The 23,860-nt window shown below is 36.9% G+C and overlaps 1 protein-coding gene and 1 pseudogene across 1 annotated transcript; one reads left to right on the top strand and one right to left on the bottom strand.

The window, feature by feature from the left end:
* The window catches only part of LOC117435798 (dynein axonemal heavy chain 11-like), a 52,601-nt pseudogene extending 36,633 nt beyond the window's left edge, over positions 1-15,968 (top strand).
* Positions 15,969-16,226: 258 nt separating this feature from the next.
* Positions 16,227-22,633, bottom strand: LOC117435271 (cell division cycle-associated 7-like protein). The gene is made up of 10 exons (XM_034058315.3): positions 22,366-22,633; positions 21,378-21,515; positions 20,357-20,491; positions 19,689-20,012; positions 19,437-19,508; positions 18,817-18,999; positions 18,481-18,621; positions 18,244-18,393; positions 17,345-17,481; positions 16,227-17,090 (listed from the first exon to the last, which is right to left on the bottom strand). Exons 1-10 carry the CDS (start codon positions 22,381-22,383, stop codon positions 17,060-17,062), a joined length of 1,329 nt encoding a protein of 442 aa, XP_033914206.3. The 5' UTR covers positions 22,384-22,633; the 3' UTR covers positions 16,227-17,059.
* Positions 22,634-23,860: the final 1,227 nt, after the last annotated feature.

Raw genomic sequence — 23,860 nt, 5'->3', positions numbered from 1 at the left:
CTAAATAAATTAATTATTGCTTAGACTGATACCTGCAATTCTGTGGAATTCTTCTTTGATGAGTCTTGTAGGTCTGTGACTTGGGAACACCACAAAAGTGTACAGTAAACGTTTCAGTGCAAGAGTCACATTTCTGACAGCCCGACAGACGGTTGCCTTGGAAATATGCTCAGCATCACTGATGTTATATAGAAAACTCCCGTTGGCAAAAAAACGAAGTGCAACACAAAGAATTTGTTCCTAACTGAGAGCATGTTCACGATGTGTCATATGAACGATATGAGGGCTGAGAATATTGTCCAGATGAATGATCGATTGAGCAGAAAAACGGTAACGTTCAAACAGATGATCATCAGGGAAGGATAAAACATCCAAGCGGGGTCTGATCACCCTCTACCGACTGAGATTTCTGCGGAGTATTTGTGCTTCAATATCAACTAGCTCTTCAAGAAAAGGACACGCCATGTCTGAAACCTCCTTGTCTGCAGGCTTCAGCTAATGAGGAGGAGAAACTCAGGGTTACTTGAAGAAAACCTGCTAGCGAGCAGGTTAGCTTCACGGAGTATGTTGCCTATGTTGGTCTGAAAGTTGTATTATTATTATTATTATTATTTATTTCTTAGCAGACGCCCTTATCCAGGGCGACTTACAATCGAAAGCAAATACATTTCAAGTATCACAGTACAAGTAATAATACAATTAAGAGCAAGATAAATACAATGATATGTTTAGGGCAGAAAGGGTAAATATACAGAATCACAAACAGCTTCTTTGAAATGCAAAATATAAGTTTAAAAAAACATGTCCTGTGCCAAAATAAAATGGAATATAACAAGAATTTAGCATATCTGAAACTTGTGTCCATCTGTTTTAAAGAAGTGTTGCAAGTAATAATTTATTTTGTGCTTTTCGATATTTAGATTCTATTGCGAGAGCTGTGGCTGGTGGTGAAACTGTTGAAAACCTGGAAGAAACAGTGGAGCTTGTTCTTGATCCATTGCTGGGGCGCAACACTATTAAAAATGGAAGGTTCAAACCATTCCTTCATCAAACCAAGCATCCAGGAATACAATGACATAGTTCAGGATTAAATCTACATTAAGTGTCTTATTAAGATTATAAAATAGCGCATTATTATTTTGAAACTGTGATTTTACTGATTTGGAATGAAAGGAAAGATCTCAGCCTTTGATCTTTCTTGTGTAACCATATGGCATTGAAATTGTTGGCATCCAGTCAGGATGCAGGACATTTCTAAGACATTTTTGTAACTGAAATTGAGTCATATATCTTTTCAATACAAAACAACCGTGCAATTAATTGTTTGAACATTTAGTGTTCCTAAAGCCCTGCAAGTAATAATATATGAGAAAATATTAAAGGTTTCTGATTGATACGGACCAACATTCAATATCAGTAAATGTCACATCCCATTCCCCATACTAAAGCTGCACACAGGTTTAGGTGGAGAGGCTGTTTGATTTGTAAGCATTTCTTTTGCTTCTAAAATGTAAAGATAATTTCTTATACGTGATCAGCAATACATTGTCTGCTAAACAAACAAATAAAAATAATAAATCTTCTAGTGCTTCTTGTTTGAACACTGTATAAATATATAGCACTGGTTTAGATGATATGCTACCACATGGTCAAACTTTGCTGCAGCCTGTAATAATGTTTATCGAAGACCCCTGAGGCTGAACAGTCTTACATTCATCTCTTCCTTGCTCATTCTCAGATGCCTCTTGGTAACGAAACAGGCAGAAATTCTTTACCTAGGCCAATATCAGATAACCCCAAACAAGAAGTATGAGCAAGTCTCCTCTCAGAATAGAATAGGGGAGATTCAAGGTTACAACCCTTGCAGTTCAGGGCACCCGACTGAATTCCTATCTGATCATTGAATCTGATTGAAAAGGCCAAGGTCAATGTTGTTAGTCACAATTACAGGGCATGAGAAGGAAAGGCTCTGGTAATCTTCAGGGCAGGTCAATGTGTTCTCGGGGCTGAGGAGTGAAACACCTCCCTAAGGACGGCTTGAAGAACTGATAAATGTCAGCACCAAGCCTGAGAGGAGCCATGCATCTACCCTGCAGCATTTTGTTCAAGCAGCATAGTAATCACAGTGCTAGGAAACAATATTCCATCGAGGGATGACTACTAGAAAGGACAGGCTTTCTCATTATGGATGGAGTATTTTAAAATGCCCTGTCGATTGCATTAAAACTTGTAGGGCATCCAGCAGAATTGGACTTGATATGCAAAAGACATAACAAATTGGTTTTGTGGAACAGAAGAATTGTTCTTAGATTGGTGACAGAATGAACTCTACTTAGTTTCAACTACACAAGATTTCAAGTTAGAAGATCTGGCATTCCTTTCTTGGAGAGACAGGCAGGAAGGTAGCTAATCAAAAGTGTCAGACAGGAGGAGTTTTTGTCCAGATTTTCCCCACATCTGATTGATGCTGAATTAAGTTCATGTACAGTTAAGGTACATTTAGGAGCAATCTCAGCCAACACAGCAGGAGGTCCTCCCTTAATACTCTTCCTTCAGTATGGATCTGGTAGGTACTGTTTTAGCAAAAATATGTATTATCTGTGATATGAATTTGGTTGTGTTGCATATATATATATATATATAAAGTTTTACCAGCATTTTCTACTCACATCGTATCAAAGTTTGTAATCAGGAGATAAATTACTGCAGAAGGTACCATATCAAGCAGTTGACAATCCAACCTTTTTTTTTCATTTACATTATTATGAAAATCTGAGGACATTTTCCTATATCAGTGCTTCCTATAGTATGGGTGATTAATGGCATGGGGATATTATAGTGCAGAGTGATCCCATTTAATGACATAAATGAGTAAGTATATTAAAAGTAAATAAATGGTTCCATTCCTCAATTGAGTTCCTCCACCACTTACATTCCCAGAACCTTGCTAATTCCTGCTGGTAAATCTTATTAGAAGTGTATTCCTTGTAGATGACCTAGTACCTTGTTTTTCCTTTGATTAATAAAGGCTACTAAGTTGTTAGTGATGGATATGGTGCAGCCCAACAGCTGAAGTTCATTAATAATTGGAATGTTGTAGAGTGTGAAGTAATGAATACTAATTATTCCTTTCTTGTCTGACATAATCCCTTGGGTCAATCCATCAGCAGAGACTTTAATTTGGTCTAGTAATGGTTCCATCAATAGTGCATTAATTCTGTGTTGTAAAGATATAGAGTTGAACCTGGCACACACCGTTGAAATCAGGGCCATAAAATGCTGACAACCGTTTGGTAATTAGAAAATAAAAAATTAAAACATGGAGTTTCAGACAATCTTAGTTTAAATGAAATACATATAGTGATATATATATATATATATATATATATATATATATATATATATATATATTGACTCCAAGGAGAGAATTTATTTCTGTTCTGAAATTTAAAGGACTGCGTACGGTTTATCGGCAAGGCATCATTAACCTATGTTATTTCAAATGTACTTATAGGTCACTTGTGTTCTACGTTTCTAATTATTCACTAAAATGTGATGTCGTTGAATGCTGTAAAGGTCCCACCTATGGAGTATAGCGTATCAGATCACAAGTGGTCTTTATTGTAGATGGAGAAAAAAAAAACAACTTACAGTACAGCTGTGACCAAAAGTTTTACATCACCCTGTAGAATTAACTAATTTTGCTTCAAAAAGTCAAATGAAACCTGCTGAATAATATTACGTTAGCATATTGAATTGCATACTGCTTTGTAGTTTTGCATATCCTTAACAAAAAACTGACAATTGAAAAATGTGACTAACAGGGGGTTTTAGTACCTGCTACTTCAGTTGTGGGTGTCCACTGAATGATGAGAGAGAGACAGAGGGATGCAGTTGACAACGCCACTCAGGCGTCCAGGTTTTATTCAAATAAACAAAATGTTCTAGTGACAGGTGGCTGCCACTAGGGTACCAGCAATGATAGCCCTAGTGCACGAGGACATACACAGACAGAGTGGAATCAAAATAAGAGCTCCAAAAATGCAACACAAAACACAGTGAGAAAACAGATAAAAACAAGTGTTTGCAAAACACTGGCTTAGCGCTGCTCCCACTAAAAGGGAGGTCCTGCTCCAGAACCTACTCTGTGACACACTAAAATAAACGGTTGTGGGATCAAAATCCCCTAAATTAATCCCTACACAATCCATTCACCCTGGCGCTCCACACAGTAGTGAGGTTGCATGCTTGCTGGCACTAGAACAAAAGAACTGGCTTTCCAGCTCCTTTTTTATACCATGTGGCTGGGCTTAATTGATCATCAATTAGTCAATTAAGCCCCAGCCACATTCCACACATGGATTTGGCAGAGTTGGATTTAACCCCATCCATGCCAAACTTAAATTAAAAACTTTATAACTTTATGTACAACTGCAAAAACCTGTCATATCTAGTGCACACTTAAATTCTATATATTTTTTTAAACTATACATATACACAACAATACATTATTTACATGTGCAGGGCTTATGCCCTGCCACAGTGACATTTTAAAATCTAACTGTACTACTATTATGGCTTCCGGTAGGCTTTTATCATTCAGTAGTTTCTTTGATTGCATGATGTTTAATAAATTGTTAATAAAGTTTTTTTTTTTTTTAAATGATGTCTCAATCCTAAAATTGTAGGTGATGCAAAACATTTAGCCATAACTGTATAGTGTCCAGTTCTAGTGATAGCTTAAAATCCAACACGATCTACTCTTCAGATACATCAGGATCGGGGATAAGGAGTGCGAGTACAGTAGCATGTTCCGGTTAATTCTGCACACCAAGCTGACGAACAACCACTACAAGCCGGAGATGCAGGCCCAGAGCACACTCATCAACTGCACCGTGACCCAGGATGGGCTGGAGGAGCAGATGCTGGCTGAGGTGGTCAGCACAGAGAGGCCCGACCTGGAGAAACTCAAGGTGGGTCTTCTAGAGGCTTCACTGCACCTGACTTCACTCAAGTGCAAACACTGAATCTATTGTCACTTATCACAGGGATTAATCATCATCATCAATGTACATAACCGATAACCATTTCAAAGCCCATTCTCACACTGTAGATGCCATTGTCACAACATACAGTAAAGAGTAATCAGCTTCATTTTCATTTCTATTTCTTTTTCTTAGTTTACATTTTTACTGTCCCCTTAACACCTATACAGCTGCACCAGGAGCAGCTTTATAGGTGTACAAAGAGGTTAAACAAATAAATCAATAATACAAACAAAAGAAATACTCACACCCAAGCAATGCTAGCACGGTGCGATAGCTTGCTACTCCCAGCTCTTCCCCTAACTACCTTCACCAAACAAAGGCGTTTGTTCCCTTTATATACCTTGTGGCTGGGACTTGATTGATGATCAGTTATCCAATCAAGACCCAGCCACATTCCCAGCCACATTCCCACATGTATTCGGCAGGGATTGAATTAATCCCATTCCTGCCAAATTTAAATACAAAATACACACTATTTACATGTGCAGGTCTTGCCTATCACATTCCACTTACATTTCATTGTTTCATACATTTGAGTCCGTAAGAAAGCAGCGTCTATTCAAACAGCAAAGTCAAAGGGTAGAACTTTTTTTCTGAAAGCCACCCTTTTCCATTTTGACCAGTTTTCTATTTCCTCAGTAATGTCACACTGTATCTTTACAGGTGGTTGAAGCAAAAGAGAATGAAATAAAGATCAATGAGGCTCGTGAGTTCTACCAACCAGCAGCAGAAAGGACATCTGTTCTATACTTTATCATTAATGACCTTTATTTTAAAAAGAAAATCCAGATAATGTGGAGGAAATAAAATGTATGATTTTTATAACAATAAGCACTGGAAATTGTATTGACACATGATGCTTATTGCAATGTTGCTTGCTTTTAAGAGAGTTCAATTATTTGTAAATTCCAGTTTTTGGGAAACCAATCGCTATGGCCAATTGTCAAATTTAATGTGCTTAATTAGTTATTTTTTGTGCTGAAATAAGTTTCAGTAGATGCTTTATTTATTAATGTATACAATACCAATAACACATTGCATTGTTTGCTAGTGCCATTTGAATGTGCATTCTAATATCTCTGGTACATTTCCACCAAGGTGGCAAGTACAGGTGCAATCCACTTATAACGGACTCCAAGGGACAAAGGAAGTCAGTACTTTATCAACGAAGTATGTAGTAAACACAATTCGAAATACTGTATGTAACTGCGAACATAAGTACCTTCAATATAAACAATACAAGAAAGCTTAACTGCCAAAGAACGTGAGTTTGTTATTTGTACAAAACACCCCCCTGTGGACCGTACGATGTAATAAGTAGTAGCATTTTACAAATTTATATTTTCTCTAAATGTAATTACAATTGTCTACATTATACGTTTAAACTATGCAACAGAAACATAGAAGAATAAAAGTAAACAGCAACTGTCTTTCCTGCCTGATGTCACAAATACAGCTGTGACTGTCATTTAATGTCCCAGATGTACCTTATTTGTGCAAAATATCTACCTGTATCACAGGAAAACTGTACGTATCAAACGGTATATATTTTATAGACAAGTCAGTTATGGGGGAATAATTCCCCATTAAAACCCATGTTGTTTGGCAGGGACATACCTCAATACGTTGTAAACGGAACTCCGTTCTAACAGGATCCGTTAAGTGGAGTGCACCTGTATTTGTCAGTTTTAAAGTTACTGTGTTTACTCTGGTATGTTAACCTATCAGTGTGTTGTAACATATCCACCTGTGTATTCTGCCAGACCTTTAATACAGCGGGCTGAGAAGTGTGATGAGGTGCAGGAGAGAGTTGTCAGCTTGAAGGACTGCATCACCTACTCTGTGTTCCTGTACACCAGCCGTGGGCTCTTTGAACGAGACAAGCTAACCTTTTGTCACAAACAGCCTTCCAGGTAAGCAAGTCTGAAGCTGTGCCAACAGTCATGAAAATCCATCATCGCAAAACTCCAAAAATGCTAATTAAAAAGTATTAATACCCTTTGATGCTATGATAGTATTGTCTACAAGATGATAGAAATTTCAATATTATTATTATTATTATTATTATTATTATTATTAGTAGTAGTAGTAGTAGTAGTAGTAGTAGTAGTAGTAGTAGTAGTAGTAGTAGTAGTAGTATTTATTTATTTATTTATTAGCAGACGCTAAACAAAAATACATTTCAAGAATCACAATTAAGAATCACAATTAATATTAATCAATATTAATACAATTAAGAGCAAGATAAAATACAATGACTTTGGTTCTAGCAAGTACAAGTATATGACAAAATACGATTCAAACTATCAGTGATAGTTACATCAGGATATAATTAAATACAAAATACTACAGATTAAATAACACTTGTGACAGATTACAGTACTCTAAAGTACAGGATTAAATGCAGATAATGCAGAACCTAATGAAAAACGGTATTTGAATGATGGATATGAATTCTGGTTGAAGGTTTTGTGGAGTGATGAAACAAAAATCAAGCTATTTGGTAATGCTGATAGTCGTTACATTTGGAGAAAGTCTAGTGAGTCATACAACGAAAAGAACATCATATCTACTGTCAAGCATGGAGGTGGCAATATCCTTCTATGGGGCTTGATTTCCTCTAATGGGACAGGAAAATTAGGTCCAATGCATGGTAAAATGGATTCCATAGCAAACCAAAAGATATTGGCCAATCATCTGAAACCCTCCGCTACAAAACTTGGTTTAAAGCGCAACTGGACGCTCCAATATGACAACAATCCAAAGCACACATCAAAATCTACTTCAGAATGGTTAAAGAAGAATAAAATCAAGGTTCCGGAATGGCCTAGTCAAAGTCCCAATCTAAATCCGATTGAGAATCTTTGGTATGAGTTGAAGAAGGCTGTGCACAAGAGAAGTCCTCAGAATTTAACTGGAACAATTCATTAAATCATTAAAGCTCATTGACAAATATACTAATCGTTTAAAATAGGTTATTATTGCTAAAGGTGCCTCAAGTAGATATTAATTGCATTTTCCTTGTCAGGGTATGAATACTTTTGAATTGGCATTTTTGGAGTTTTGCAAAAGAAATTACTGAAATAAATAATTGTGGACATCTATTTCTTGTAACCAGTATTTCATGTTGGATTTCAAAATGTCACAGTTTTAAATTTGTTGTCAGTTTTTCGTTAAGTATATGGAAAAATACAAAGCAATATGTTATTCATAATGTTAACGTAACATTATTCAGCAGGTTTCATTTGACTTTATGAAGCAAAATTAGTTCATTATATAGGGTGAAGCAAACCTTTGGCTATAGCTGTAAATTTATACCTAGAAGCACCAGAAGTCCCTTAAAATCAGGAGGGGCTTTAGTTGTTCTGCCCCGTACCTCTGGAACTGTGTCCCACTTTCTATTACAAATGCTAGCACAGCTAAATCCATTAAATCAGTTTCACTGGCTTATTTTTGAGCTGGATTGATTGGCCAATGGCTTTTTATATTTTAAGAGTTTTTACTGTAAAGCATCCTGGGATACTCTGCATGAAGAGTGCTTTATAAAAGCAAATTGTATTGTATTGTATTGTATTGTATTGTATTGTATTGTATTGTATTTGAGACTTACCTTTCTCTACAATACCACAGTTCATGAAAAGTGTGGGTGCATTAGTCACTTCGAAGGTTGCAGTAATGAAGCCTCCTTTGTGCTGCAGACCATGTCCATGTGGGATGGGTCTCGGGGGCTGGACAGAGATGTCGAAGGGTCAGCAAAGCGCTGGAAGAAGCTGGTGGAGTCGGAATGTCCTGAGAGAGAGAAGTGGAAAAACAAGAGCTCTCTGCAGAAACTCATTATGTTGAGAGCTCTCCGCCCTGACAGAATGACATACGCAGTCAGGTCTGGCATTCCTGTCTTACACTGGACTTCTACAAACTGCTAGGCAATAAATGGACCAGCATATAAATGCACAGTGTGTCTTTTACAAAGTGTTCTTTAGCTAAACCCAGCAATGCCCAATGCTCAATGATTCAATTACAAGCTTTCATGGCTAGAACAGCCTGTCAGCCAATCTGTTGTGTCTCCACTGGTTTCAGAGACCATAAAGATAAATTAGGTGATTGAATCACCTATGGCTGTTTTTTAGGTTGTTGGATTATTTTTTTCCACAACATGGAAAAAGGTTTGCTCATAGACAAAGTAATGTATTGCCTGCTGCTATGTGACTGCATATTTTTAACGTGTGGAAATAAGCTGCAATAACATGCTGAACTGCTGAAAAGTGAAATAGTAAGGGCCTTTTATACAGTGACAGGTATAGTACATTAATGCAACATGGCCTGCAGTCACTGTAAATGTATTGAATATGTGAATTATCGAATTGTGGAATCACAAGAGACAGTGTTTTACAATCTCCATTGCCTGAAGCTACCTTTCCCCTGTTAAAAAGACTGCAATAAAAGGAGCCCCTGCCCCTGTAAACTACAGAAACTTCACCACAGAAACTACATAAGAGGAACAATTGTTTGTACTGCATGTAAAACAAATACGTTATAGACTATACAAAATGAAATGTCAGTGATGTAACAATTGATTTTCTTTTGAGATTATAATTGTGGTCTTTTGTACAGAAACTGAGTTGAAGAAAACATGGTCTCTAAGTATGTAGAGGGTTAGGGTTAGGGCTCTAAGTATGTTGAGGGTGCCCAGATGGAGTTTGCTAAATCATATGAGGAGAGCAGCCCTGCCATCCAAGTGTTCTTCATCCTGTCTGCAGGAGTGAACCCTCTGAAGGACGTGGAGTCTCTTGGAGTGGAGTCTCTTGGAATGGTTACAATTATAATAATAATAATAATAATAATAATAATAATAATAATAATAATAATAATAATAATAATAATAATAATAATAATAATTATTATTATTATTATTATTATTATTATTATTATTATTATTATTATTATTGAACAAATAACAGAATAATGATTCAACTAATTGTATGTCAATGGGTTTTGTGTGTGTAATTTCCATTGTAAAGGTAAGAAGCTGGGATTCACTATTGATCTCGGGAAGCTTCACAACGGAAAAGGCGTCCCGTGAAGAACACTGGGTAATTCTGCAGGTGAGAAGTAACCACTTCAGGTTTATAATTTATAATTTTTTTTCAAATGAATTATAGTATTAAGAATTTTGTGTGCTGTCAAGGTAATTTACTAAACCTTTCAATGGAGTAATCTTATATTTCCTGGAAGGTCTCTGATTTGTTGCCCTGCAGTATACATGGCTTCATTTGAAGGGTAAGGTCACTTCCATCATTCAATCATAGAGTTCTAAACAAAGAGCAGCATGAATATTGTATGGTCCTTTCACATAATGTCCATTTGGTGGCCAAGTGGGTAGGAACCCTGGAGAAGTTGCTGGAGCAGTACAGTGAAGACTACAGGGTGTTCATCAGTGCCGAACCAGCAGCAACCCCAGATGAGCACAGCATCCCACGACACATACTGGAGAACTCCATTAAAATGACCAACAAGCCCCCTACTGGCATGCTGACTAACCTGCACGCTGCCTCCTGCTAAAGACCCAGTTAATTAAAGCTATCTTTTTTGTTTTACCTTTAAATACCAACCATTTCACAGTTTGATAAAATGTAATGTCATTATTTGACCACACCTGTCTACTTGCTTTAATTTGATCATTTCCCCTCTTTCGGAGCTGCAGGTGGTCCCACTTTGCTCTGTTCAGTTCAGTGACCGTGCTCCAGGACTGAAGTGCCCTGTGCATAGTGGATATTTAGTTCACTGACTAACGATATTTGTTGCAGGGAAAAAAAATAAAAATAAGGAAGATAAGAAATGCAAAAAAATTGCCAAATGTTATGAACATTTAAAAGTAATTATTCTCTTTACATTTTTTTCTGAGTACAGGTTGCAAAATATAAAAAGTTTGGGTTGGGATTATACAATGTAAGCTACTGGTTAGGAATTAACAGAAAACGTCATTGTTGGCTAGTTAGAAGCTAAATAATTTGGAAAGGGTATTTGGGGAGGGGGGGGGGGGGGCAGGAAACTATTATCTTGTAATTTATCTTTGAAGAATTCTGTAATACCAAAACAGCTTGTCAGAATGTATATGTTGATGTTGGAAATGTGTGCCAGGGAGCAGGCGTTCAAAAGCACCCTGTTCTGTCTCTGTTACTTCCACACCTGTGTTACTGAAAGGTGCAAGTTTGGACCGCAGGGCTGGAAGTCAAGCTATTCCTTCAACACCAGGGGCCTCACCATGTGCGTCAATGTCCTGTACAACTACCTCCATGCAAACACCAAGGTATGAGATATTTCATACAACAGTACATGAATCATTACATCCATGTAGGGGCCAGTATGTGAAGCACTGGAGATAGTTTTATATTTATTTTAGAATTAAAGCAACATTGACCGCAGAACATTTAGATTTAGTACCAGCTTTGATTTAAATCAATAGATTATTAATACCCTCAGAATGGGGGCATAGCTACAGTATAAAGAAGTCCAATTGTACTGTTATCTGCTGCTGTTTTTTATAACGCTCCATATAGTTCAGGTCATAACCAGTTACTTTCTATTGGTATTTTTTCTCTCCTTTTTTCAAGAATAAATGCCCTTCATTATGTTAACAAAACAGTAAGTTGCATGTGAATATACAGAGAATTCATTAGGCAGGCAATGAAGCATTTTCTCAAATGTAATTACGTGCAGCAAATGTGACAGTTCATAGCACTGCATAAGTGATCACTGCAATTAGTGTTGATGATGGCAGCAATTTCCAGCACAATGCAGGTACAAATGATAGTGTTTCCTATATTTGTCATTGTTATGAATTTAGGACGCTGCTTTGCTGTGACTTTTTTTGTATCACTCTTCCCAACTGAAATTGTACAAAGGTTAATGGTTGTTAGAATGAATAATAAGTGTGGACTCGCATATGATCTCATGTGATCGGTTGAAGTGAAACAGACATTTTAAGCTTATAAGATTGTACTGTTTATTTAGTGGTAGTAATGAGCACTCAGAAGCAGTTTGGTTGAAACATTGAAAAATAGCAGAAGTCTTTCTTCTGATGAGCCAGATATGGGAGGGTAAATCAGTAAAAATCAGTACAACTCCCTTACTGTCTGTTTCTGGCAATAATGTTGGTGGTGTTTAAGCGCCTAAACTCGTTGGTGAAATTGAATGTTACCATAGTACTGCAAGAACAGTAAGTGCACATTTATACAAGTTTCTTTTATATTTTCATTTTATCAGTGTCTTATATTAAAATGAACATTACATTTCCTAACCATTGGCACATTATTGTGAAGTTTCTTTTTAATTATTATTATTATTATTATTATTATTATTATTATTATTATTATTATTATTATTATTATTATTATTATTATTTTATTGATTAATTTATTTAACTGCATGTTTTGTCACAACGTGTAAGATTAAAAACAAAAGTTTGTTTATACACCATGTTTAGGGGGGGGAGTAATGATTACATTAGTTGTAGTGATTGTGAGAGTAATGGTTAAAAATGGAACCAGCAGATTTGTGAATTAGTTTTCCCCCTAGTTTAAGCCTGCATTTCAAATAGGCTTATTTGTGCCTATTATTGTTGTCTTGGACTATTTCGCTGTCATTTTTAGAAAGGGAAAAGGTTATGCAATTTGATTGCAGTTTTCTAATGTGACAGTGTAGGTGCTGTGAAACGCAGGAAAGAACAAAAATGCAGCACTCTGATTGGATAAAACACTTAACAGCAGTGTCGTTATCGGCATGAGATGGGATGTCGATGTGGTTCAGTTTTGCGTACCCATGTGAAAGATTTCTGGGGGCACGCCTGGCACCTCCTGCATCAGGTCTTCCTGTAAAAATGTCTTCTAAATTCATAACATCGGCTGCTTCAAGCCAGCCTGTTCAATCAGAAACATTTCATTGGTTCCCTGACTCCTCTCAAAAGTAAGCATTCTGATTGGTTAATCTGTCTTCCATCTTTACCAGGATGTTGCCTGCTGCTTCATGAACAGGTTCAGAGGGACAGGGACAGCTTTATGAATATGCACGACAAGCCCCTTATAATGGCAATAATTAAATAAATCACATTTTGAATATAAATATTCATATGTTTGGAGGTACGCCGGGCGAGGGTCTGTAAAGTGGATGCTGAGCTTGGTCTGAGGAGTTGGGAACTAATGAAATGTTTCTGATTGAACAGGTTGGACTGAAGCTGCCAGTGCTGTGAATTCAGAAGACTTTTTGACAGGAAGAGCCAATGCATAACACTGAAACAAAAATAACAGGCCAAAACTGACCAGGGATATGTTAATAAAAATATCAAAACAATCATGAATGTTACAAAAGATATTGTAGGAATACGTACAACAAAGCAGAGGCCAAGGGAAAGTAATGTGTTGTGTTTTAAACCCTACAGCCTGTTTGTTCAGTAACACTTTGATTGAATGTTGTAATTACTTACACCACATTTCTTATGAGAATTCAATATATAGTAAAATAACAATCAACTGGTCAAATTGATTATGTGCAGAAGCTGTTTTATCAAAGACATATTCTGGAAAAGTATTGGATTACCAGGGAGCAGCATAAATGGCATTTGATTTGCAATATGTTTGGATTGAGAATTCAATATTTCTCTAAATCAGAAACTCCTGATATGTAAACCGTATTGTCAGAAGTTCTTATAAATAACATGCTGCATCTCCCCACGTGCAGATCCCTGGAGGATCTGTGCTATCTGTTTGGTGAGATCATGTATGGAGGGCACATCCCTGACGACTGGGACAGGCAACTGTGTCACACCTACCTGGAGGAGTTCATGCATCCTGATATGGTAAATATTCATTTCATCCTTAGAGGAACATTATTTCTCTTCCTGAGGATTTAAGGTATTCAGCAATCCTTCAATTTAACAACTGTGAGGAGTGTTAATACGTCATGGCCTGTTGCAGTTTTTTTAACTGATGACTCAAGAACTACACTTAATGTTTTGCAACTGTTCAGAATATGAATCTTGTTGTGAATGTGGTACATAGTGGTAAACAGCATCTAAAGAACAAACCAAAACATGTGTTGAAGGTTAATAGCACCCCCTACTGATATTTTATCTGCAGTGATTCATCTCTTGTAAGATATTGCTACTTTTCAGTTTTGCAGCAGAATAAGCACAGTATTATTTAATGAACAGCATATGGTTTTATATATCTATATAGTGTATACTGTACTTTTTATTATACAATGCTATATGCTGGGAAGAAACACAGTATTTATGACACTGGCTACCTGATACATGGGTACCACATTTATTTCCCAAATGCTGTTTTTGTGCTAAAGCTAATCATTTTGTGTAATCACATACAGTGCCATATTTCTTTGGAACAAATCTGTGCTAGTGCTTCTGTTCAATGGAGTTTCCTCTGTGTTTCTGATGACTTTCTGTTAATCATGATCCCCCCCACCCCCCTCTATAGCTAGAAGGGGATCTCTTCCTTGCCCCTGGTTTTGTTGCTGCCCCAAACCTGGATTACATTGGTTACCACAAGTATGTTGATGACGTGCACTCCTCTGAAAGCCCTGCACCCCAACACTGAAATTGAATTCATGACAGTCATTTCAGATTACCTCTTCAGGACCATCTTGGAAGAGGGCTCAGTTCAGACTGCGGAAGGTGGTCAGATATACTGTAGGCACCATGTGCACTATTCACAGCAACCGGAATCTATAGGGGTATCTAGGTGATAAGCAGCCTGACATGTGGTTTTATAATTACCATCTCTTAGCCTTCAATTCCTATGGCAGGTTTCCTCCAAACAGAATATAGTGATACACTTTTTGAAGGATCAATGATCTGCTGCTGCACTGGCGTGAGCTTGACACCTGGACACAAGACCTTGTCCTCCCTGACATTGTTTGGCTGTCTGGGTTCTCTAATCCTCATTTAATCAATATGTATTAATAAATGTAATAAGTATTAATAAATGGTACAATTTTAGTTTATGATTTCCAGTACATGAGCGTAGATGTTAAAACTTCAGGCTGATTTGAACTAAGCTCTTACCAAGTTAGTTGTTGAGCTGACATTTGATTTTCATATTAAAAAAAACTATCAAAACAGCAAGTATGGGTTATGATGTTATTTCAAATAGAAACTAAGAACATTTATGGTAATTTACTAAGTATGCAACATGTTATTGAAAAAATAAACACGTGGTTAAAATATTTTTGTTTAAAGGAACATGTTGCACATTTACAATATCTTAGCTGTTTTATTCATATCACCAGACAGAAAATGGTTTGGGTTAAGGTCATATGTACATTACATAGGTTTATTAAATAGCACACTAAAAAGGCAATGGCAATATTTCTGAAGTGGAAACAGACCAGAACCCCCGAAGTGTTAATTTCAGCTGGAAGCCTTGTAATGCATTGGTTTCTATTATTACCATGTAGGTAAGACTTTCCAAATGCAGCACCACATATCTATCTTAGTAAATCTACTTTTTTGTATTTTTACATAAAGCATGGCTCATAAAAACAAATGGCCTCAGGATAAGATGTGCCCCACTGTAGATGTAACAAAGAAAACCAAAGATGATTATGGACATCCACCAAGAGAAGGGGCTTATATTCATGGTTTATATATGGAAGGTAAACATCTCGCACTGCTTTTAGGTAACCTATTCCAAGACAAGTTATATATACGTGTGTGTGTGTGTGTGTGTGTATGTGTATATATATATGTGTATGAATATGTATATATATATAGATGTGTGTATCATCTATGTCAGAGCTATTCTGGTTAACAGGCAAGAAAAGAAGAGCATATACGCGTGCCCTGTATACAAAACCAAATCAAGAGGGCCTATCTCTGTCTGAACTTTTGATCTTCCCCAGTAATGTTGTTGAAGCTGACAGCCTGGGATCCTTCAAGAAGCTGCTTGATGAGATTTTGGGATCAATAAGTTACTAACAACCAAACGAGCAAGATGGGCTGAATGGCCTCCTCTCGTTTGTAAACTTCCTTATGTTCTTATGTTCCTCTTGTCTGTGAAATTTTTGTAAAAATCAGATTTGTAAAAAAAAAAAATCGCATTTTATACCATGACATTTGTTGGCTTACTGTGGTGTATATTTAATGTCAATTCATATCACAAAACAAGATTTAATAAAATGCATTGATGTATTTATTTAAGACTCACAAATATGTACTGAAGTAAACTGCAGTTTACATATTTAAAGTGGCTTTCTGTCCAGTGTACATAAATGACTTAACCATGCCAACAAACAAAACAGTACCACTACCATTGGTAATCATTCTATATATAAAACGTTTTTAAAAATCTGCATCTCTGTCACACTCACAAAAGTGTAGCCTATTAAAAGTCAGAAAAAGACCCTTCAATATCTTAAAAAAAAAGGTTATATATATGTTTAAGAGTGCAAATATAACTGGTAAGGGTTTAAACAAATGTGCAACTATGCATTGGGATCAACATGTTTCTTAACTAGACTTTGTCTTAAAAAAAAAAAAATCTAAAAACAGACACAACTTCTCTCAGCCTCTTTGCAGCCTTTGATATCCAATTAGAATATTTTCATACTTTTGGACCCTTATCGAAACTCCTCCAGCATTTTGTTTGTGGATAGTGTTTCAGTCACACTTAGAAAGTTAACATGTTCTTGAATAAACAGTGTGTAAACATGTGTATTCAATAACATGTTACAATTGTAGATAATTAAAAATGTAATTATCTGAAGACAAAATATAAATGGCTTAGTGGCAGTTCAGGTCTGTGAAACAAGGCATGTATTTAATTTTAGTCTCAGAGATTAAACAAGAATTAGAACTATAAACAAAGACTTTACAATACAGCTGTTGAACTGTTGAAAAGGTTTGTGTTCAACTAGAATGATCTTAAACTGCTGAAGAATGACCTGTTCCAAAACCCAACTCAGGCACAGCATATCCAAGCCCCGTTCTGTCTTTCAGGGCCTCACTTTTCCAATGATAGTTCTTTCTGAACGCTAAACAATAAGAGAAAGAGTACACGTAAACAAGTCTTGCTAAAAATAAGAAAAATTCAGACACACTAATGCAGTGTGAACAACAAAAGTAACAGGCAAGGAACAGTTTGTCGTTAGGGTTAGAAGAGAAAATAAAATCGCAAAATTACAAATAACAAAATACAAATAAAAGAGCACTAAAGCAGACACTCTACCAGCTTTGCATTGCTAAGTTAGATTGTGGCAACATTACATAAAGGAGAAATATAGCATACCTTTCCAAGTATTCCTTAACATTGCCGTGGCCGTAGAATTTGGCCATATGGATCAACATGCCGGTGGCACATCGGCCATCCCTTCTGCGACAGAAGCTGCAGTTGCAGACACCTCTACATGGAGGGCAGACCCACAGCTGAAAAATAAAAAAGTGCAGCCATTAAAATGTGACCCCATTTGGGCCCCAGTTTCTGTGTCTTTTTGTCATAAATCACAAAACCTCTATGGATACGGATAACTGGTTTAAATCTCAATAAACTGTTACACTGGCTCAAACTGGATTGTAAACTTGTTCTCTTGGGGAGGGGGGGTTACTGGACAATTCTTCCCGTTTCTTCTCAAACCATACTAAAGCTGTGTTTGGATAAACAAATATAAATGAAGGGAGCATTACTAAAGGGTATTTTGTTTTATAACAGGGATGGCAATACGACTCCCATTGCATAGCAGTTTGATCAATTCCTAAGCTAACTTAACTTGGAATTGGAGAAACTGCTATGCAATAGCTGTCTTGTTTCCACCCCTGCTATAGGAATGTTATAGCATAGTCTGGGTACATTCTTGCATGATAAATATTTTACAGAAACTTGCTTAGCTCTGATGATTTGAAAGCATGACGTGAAGTGACTTGCCTGTATAATACTGACAAGGTTTACTGTAGGTCCCTACATACAGTAACATAAAGAACTTCTTACTGCACTACTCCTGTACCCCTTTGCCCACTCCACAGCGGGATGTTTTTTACATGCCAATCAAGAACATACAACGATGATGTAATGTATGTGGGACTGCTTTTCAACTGAAAAAGTTACGAATTTCTGTGTGAAACACGTATTTCCATAGTCGTTACACCCAAACGACATAAAAAGAGACCAATCAACAAAAGCAAAACACTTACAGGGTCTAGCAGTGCTGATCGCACATCTTCCCCATAGCGATTGCGAAGGCAGGGCCCACAAAACTGGCCTCTCACACCCCAACAGTTGGGATTCCTGCAGACTGTTTTACTGTCTATGGTTTTCTGTCTGCACTGATGACAAGTGCTCCCCTACCGAGAAATACAAAGTGACACATGCTTACAAGGGTTGATTATGATCCACAAGGGTAAACAAGCTCCTAAAAATAATGAACTTACGTTAATTTTATCGTAAAGTTTGTCTTTAGAGGATATGGCTACATTCTCTAGTTCCTCTTCTGTTATGTCTTCCACAGAGCGCTGATCACTGTGTTTAGAAGCCCTCTTTCTGGGGCTGCCACTGCTCATCTCTTCATTCACCTGCAAGCATCAATTCTATTAGAAATCTGTGACTAAGAGCTGTACTGTAGCAACAGAGCATTTCACACAATGTACTCCCCACTTTTCACTCATCAACATGGTCAAAAAGACATTGCCTGAAACTTGCATCTTTTCGATATTCAGCACATTTTCTCAGTCAGATTTTGGTATAAAAGAGAAACTTTAAATGGAAACCTCAGTCAACTTCTTTCTCATTGCTGCTCTCCTGCTAATGCTGTTCAGCTGCTCCATTAGTTTGGTGGGGGACATGTAAAAGCCCTCCAAGCCAAACCGCTCAGGGGGTCGGGCTCTCCGGGAAGGGTTTCGACGCCCGCTCTGTCCTTCTGAAAATCTCTTCTTTGGGGATTTTTTCTGTTTCTAAACAATAGTAAATAAAAATAAATGATTATATTGGGACAACATACACATCAGTCTGAGTTGAAAGTAGAGGCCTTCACTGTAGCCTGTCCCGTGCTTTAAAAAAAAAAAATCAGACACCGATTTAGTTTTCACACCCTTGGAACTTTTTACAAAAATGTTTTCAAGGAAAGAAAGAAATCCCATTCATATAATGATGATGTCCATGCTATTTCTGACAGTAAGAGATCCTTTGCTTTCACAACCAATCAGCACTGAACATAAAGAAAGGTTGAAGCAGTTCAAAGAAAATTCTACATGTACAATGTGTTGTACATTGCATTCAAATGTTCAGATCTGTTCATTGCAGTTATGATCTATACAGACATTGGCACCGAAACGTAAACAATTATATTCGAAGTCTACATTACCGATTAGCTATATTGAGCTGTACTCACGGGAGTTGTACTGGGTGTCTTCACAGGGAAAAGGTCAGGCATGGAATTAAGTTCGGCCAGTAACTTAGCAAGCTGCAAAAAAAAGAAAATAATGAAACAAAGGTTTAAGCCACCCAACATGTGATTTTAAAAAATATATATTATTTATTAAATATTACTCTTTAACACATGAAAATTGTATCTGCTGATTTTGTGTTTACCCCAATTAATATTCCGTTTTGAGACACTATACACAGGTTAATAAATAAATACCATGTCTTTGTTTTCTTTGATGTTCTTTGCCCGTTTCTGTAAAGCGTTTGGCTGGTCTGCTGCATTGTCATGGTCTTCCTCAGGCTCAGAATCAGAATCAGAGACTGCTCTCTGGCGCTGTGCCTGGGCTTTCCCTTTGCGGTTACACTCCTCCTCCTCATATTTCAAAGACTCTTTCTTCCCCTTTGATAAAGGTATTCCAACGGTCTTCTTGATGGGGAATCTGAATGCAACACAAAGGCCGGAGACTCTCTTCTTTGGAGGGATTTCTTGCTCGTCATCAGAGGAGAAACCAATGTCCTCTTCAGAACCAGAATCCATGGACTTGGAAAAATAAATCATATAGGAGTACATTATGTTTTTATACAGTACTGTTATGATGATGTGCAGTTAAACAAGAACAACTAGTACAAAACAGCAGTACATCCTCCTACAAATATTAATACACCCATTAAAGTTGCTTGGTTTAAATGAAAGTTGCTTTGAAAGAGTGCATGCACACAACTGGACTTAATATCAGCAAAAATAACTGGATATAAAAACCGGTGTAGGAGGTATGCCAAGACAACATTTGCTTCGATCCCATTTTCATATTTTGTGAATAAGGCTGAATAGCTTTCGTAATGGTTTCAAGAGTACAGGTACAGCTTTAAAGAAATAGTTCTCACCATGAATTTCATCCAGTCATTCAGTTCCAGATCACCCTCTGTAAAACCCTCAAACTCCTCATCCTCGGTGTCCGTGTCCTCTGTAAAAATCTTCATCAGCTCCTCAGTGATATACTTGGAGCGAAAGCAGAGATCCTGAAAATTCAGTGAAGAAACTGTTAAAACAGCTGACCCACGGGTTAGCATGTTATATCTGCATTGCCACTTCATTCTGATTACTGTCACTAGCATATGTAATGCTACCCATGTTTGGAGTTTGTCAGTTACACAGCTGTTCATAATGCTAAACATGCCAATAACGATGGTGGAATTGTCAAGCAAACAAACTTTTTGCAAAGACTTCAGCTACGGCCAAATGTTTTGCATCACCCTATTTGCAGCACTACTATTATGGCTTTGTAGTTTCTTTGATTACATGATGTTAAATAAAAGATCTAAATTATGTTCATAATATATATATATATATATATATATATATATATATATATATATATATAGTATAACTGTGTTGCAATCCTAAAATTCTAGGTGATGCATTTTCCAAAAAAAGCAGAACTTGTGACTATTCTTTCAAGCAAGGTAAACCCTGTGATGCTCTCATGAACATCGTCTCTTTTAGTATATACGTTTTAATTGGGAAAAACACATTCAGTCTACCAGTTTGTCTGCAGTCTCTCTCAGATTAAATTACAGCACTGCTGAAGACCCAAAGCAACTATTTTTTTTTTTTGTAAAGTAGCCATGGCATGCAAGTGCAAATGTGTGTAGGTGTTCCCCACTTATGTTGCAGTGTATTGCAACCTCCACAGACATCTCAAGACTACCCTAGACCCGCCTGTGAAGGAAAGCAGAAGTTCCAGAATGGCTGGAGAAAGAGTTAGAAGTGTGGAAAGCACTGCTGTTTATTCTTTTGGTGCTGTTGCTGTGTTCTTTAGTTTTGCGGAAACAGCCTCCTGGGTCTATATATACTTATGCCTCCCAGCTCTTCAGGTGGCAATACTGTGCAGAGTGCCATGCTTACTCCCTTTCCCGAATCCAGTGACTGGAAGCTGTCCCGACTATCCTCAGATGATGTTTCCATTGGAAGGGAATTCCTGAACCCTTTGAAATCTTCATCATCACTTTGGGTTTCAAAAATCTGTAACAGTGCTTTGGGTACCTGTACATAAAATGGGCACATGGGAGAAAGGAACTGTTCTTTATATACATCTTTCCACACATTATTTAGTATATGAGAATATGGAGTTCTGTGGCTCATGGGAGTGGTATATGTTATAACTGACAGGAGAACGTCACTGGAGTATATCCACACATGTTGATGAACTTTATATATTAGAACAACATGTATTGGCCAGGTGTTTTATTTATTTATTTAACAATAATAATAATTTTATCCAAAGCGATTTAAAGGTGTTACAGCACAGTACAGGGTTACAATGGAAAATGTGCATTTAAATACAGTGTATAGTTCACATTACGTGCAAAATAATACCTCTAAATACAATACGAAAAAGTATGCAACAAGTTAAGTCCGTTAGTATGAGAGTTTTGAATGAGATTACTGGTGCCTTGGTGCTGTCCAAGTACAGTTTTATTAGTAGTAACCGCAATAGTAAATTAGAATAGAGGATACTGTAGAAATGCGCTGTGTGGATAAAGCGAGTGATGCGTGGGCGTGTGCACGAGCTTTTACCGATAAACTGAAACAAACCCGAGTGCACTTAACGTACAAAGACTGTTTACAATGTTCCCAAATCAAATACAAGCTGGTAACACTAGTCCAGTTATTTCAAATGCATAAAAGGCTCGTTTGCATTACATTTTCTTGAAATATAATAATCAATCTGTATGCAAAAAAAAAAAAAAGTCCCCAAACACAACATGCTTTCCGCAGAAGTCACAATACAGTAACTCAATTTAAGATTGTAGGCTCTCTTAACACGTAGAAACTTTATTTCAGAGGTGAGCCAGTTTCAATAACGCGACAGCAAAACGTGTATAAAACTCACCTTTGTAGATACAGGCATATTCTCCTTTTTATAAAGTTCAAAAGCCCTAATTAGAACTCTACCAAAACAAATGAATGAAGACAATTCTCAGATCCCAGGAACAGTCACAATATCTTGATCGGGGTGCCTTTGAACATTTTGTTTCGAACTTTAACTATTTCTAACATAATATATTATTTTAGTCAATGTTTGTAAGCTATTTAGTTTGATTTTATTAAGATTCATTGAAACATGTTTATAGACGGCTATAAGCTTGATTTTATCAAAACAAATACGTTCTCCCCTCCCCCCTTGCTTGTTGGAATGGGTTAGTCCAGTTTCAGTCCAGCAGCGCTCGTTGCAGTTTCGCGGGAAACCATGTGTTCTTACATAGGTGCTGTATCTCAGCTTTCTGCATGACTTACCTGCTGTGGTTTGGCCTGTTAAAATAAAGTACAACTTTCATATAATGTTGGTCATTAAAAATAAATGAATACATTACTTAAAACCCACAGGCAGAGTTTATAATATTTGCCACTCCTTAGCTCATAACACATTAAGTTTACCTCTGACAACTTTAGACTCTTAGCCTAAATATTGTCCTGTTTTAATGAGATGCTTCGATTTGTTGTTATTAATAATATATTAAATAAAACAATCACAAGATATTGAGAATAATTGGGCTCTGGGCATTTTACCACAGATGTGGTCCATCTGAAAGAGTTTACCCTTAAGGTTATTTTAACTGATGAGCAACAAATTGGGTTATCTGGAATTGTAAACATACAGTTTTGTGGGTGAGATACAGATTGTCTTGTTTGTAGTGATTTGTGCAGCAGTCAATCACAGCACTTGCGAATGAACATGTTGTACCATTTTTTGACGTTACACAGGTTAGGTTTTGGTGCATGTACCACATTATTATTATTATTATTATTATTATTATTATTATTATTTATTTCTTAGCAGACACCCTTATCCAGGACGACTTACAATTGTTACAAGATATCACATTATTTTTACATACAATTACCCATTTATACAGTTGGGTTTTTACTGGAGCAATCTAGGTAAAGTACCTTGCTCAAGGGTACAGCAGCAGTGTCCCCCACCTGGATTGAACCCGCGACCCTCCAGTCAAGAGTCCAGAGCCCTAACCACTACTCCACACTGCTTCTTACAATGTACCACTTTCTGGCCCTACACTGGTACAGGATGTCTGTATGGGATTTTTTTTTTTTACCCCGAATAAATTGGCTTCTGCAATGGTGACTCCCAATGTTACCATTGCACCCCATGTATGCTGTATGTCTTTCTTACTCATTTCTCCACACCTTGCTTCAAAGGTCAGGTAGGTAAATAAATATGGCTAATTAAAAAATTACCCTGACTGGGGTTCACCCATAGGAGTATAAAAGTGTTATCTGGGTTCGGACAATAGGTTCTACAAACTAATTGTCAAGAAATTAGCTTTTTTACTTTTAATCACATCAACCCGTTTAATTAAAGTCCATTA

Source organism: Acipenser ruthenus, chromosome 3 (assembly GCF_902713425.1).
Source record: "Acipenser ruthenus chromosome 3, fAciRut3.2 maternal haplotype, whole genome shotgun sequence".
Lineage (NCBI taxonomy): Eukaryota > Metazoa > Chordata > Actinopteri > Acipenseriformes > Acipenseridae > Acipenser > Acipenser ruthenus.
This window is presented reverse-complemented; position numbering and strand designations above follow the sequence as displayed.

Coding starts and splice junctions, on each gene's coding strand:
- LOC117435271 (XM_034058315.3), bottom strand. Junction 20,492..21,377: donor CACTGGATTCGGGAAAGGGA/GTAAGCATGGCA, acceptor CTGAATTTTCAG/GATCTCTGCTTTCGCTCCAA. Junction 19,509..19,688: donor TCAAAGAAAACAAAGACATG/GTATTTATTTAT, acceptor TTTTTTTTGCAG/CTTGCTAAGTTACTGGCCGA.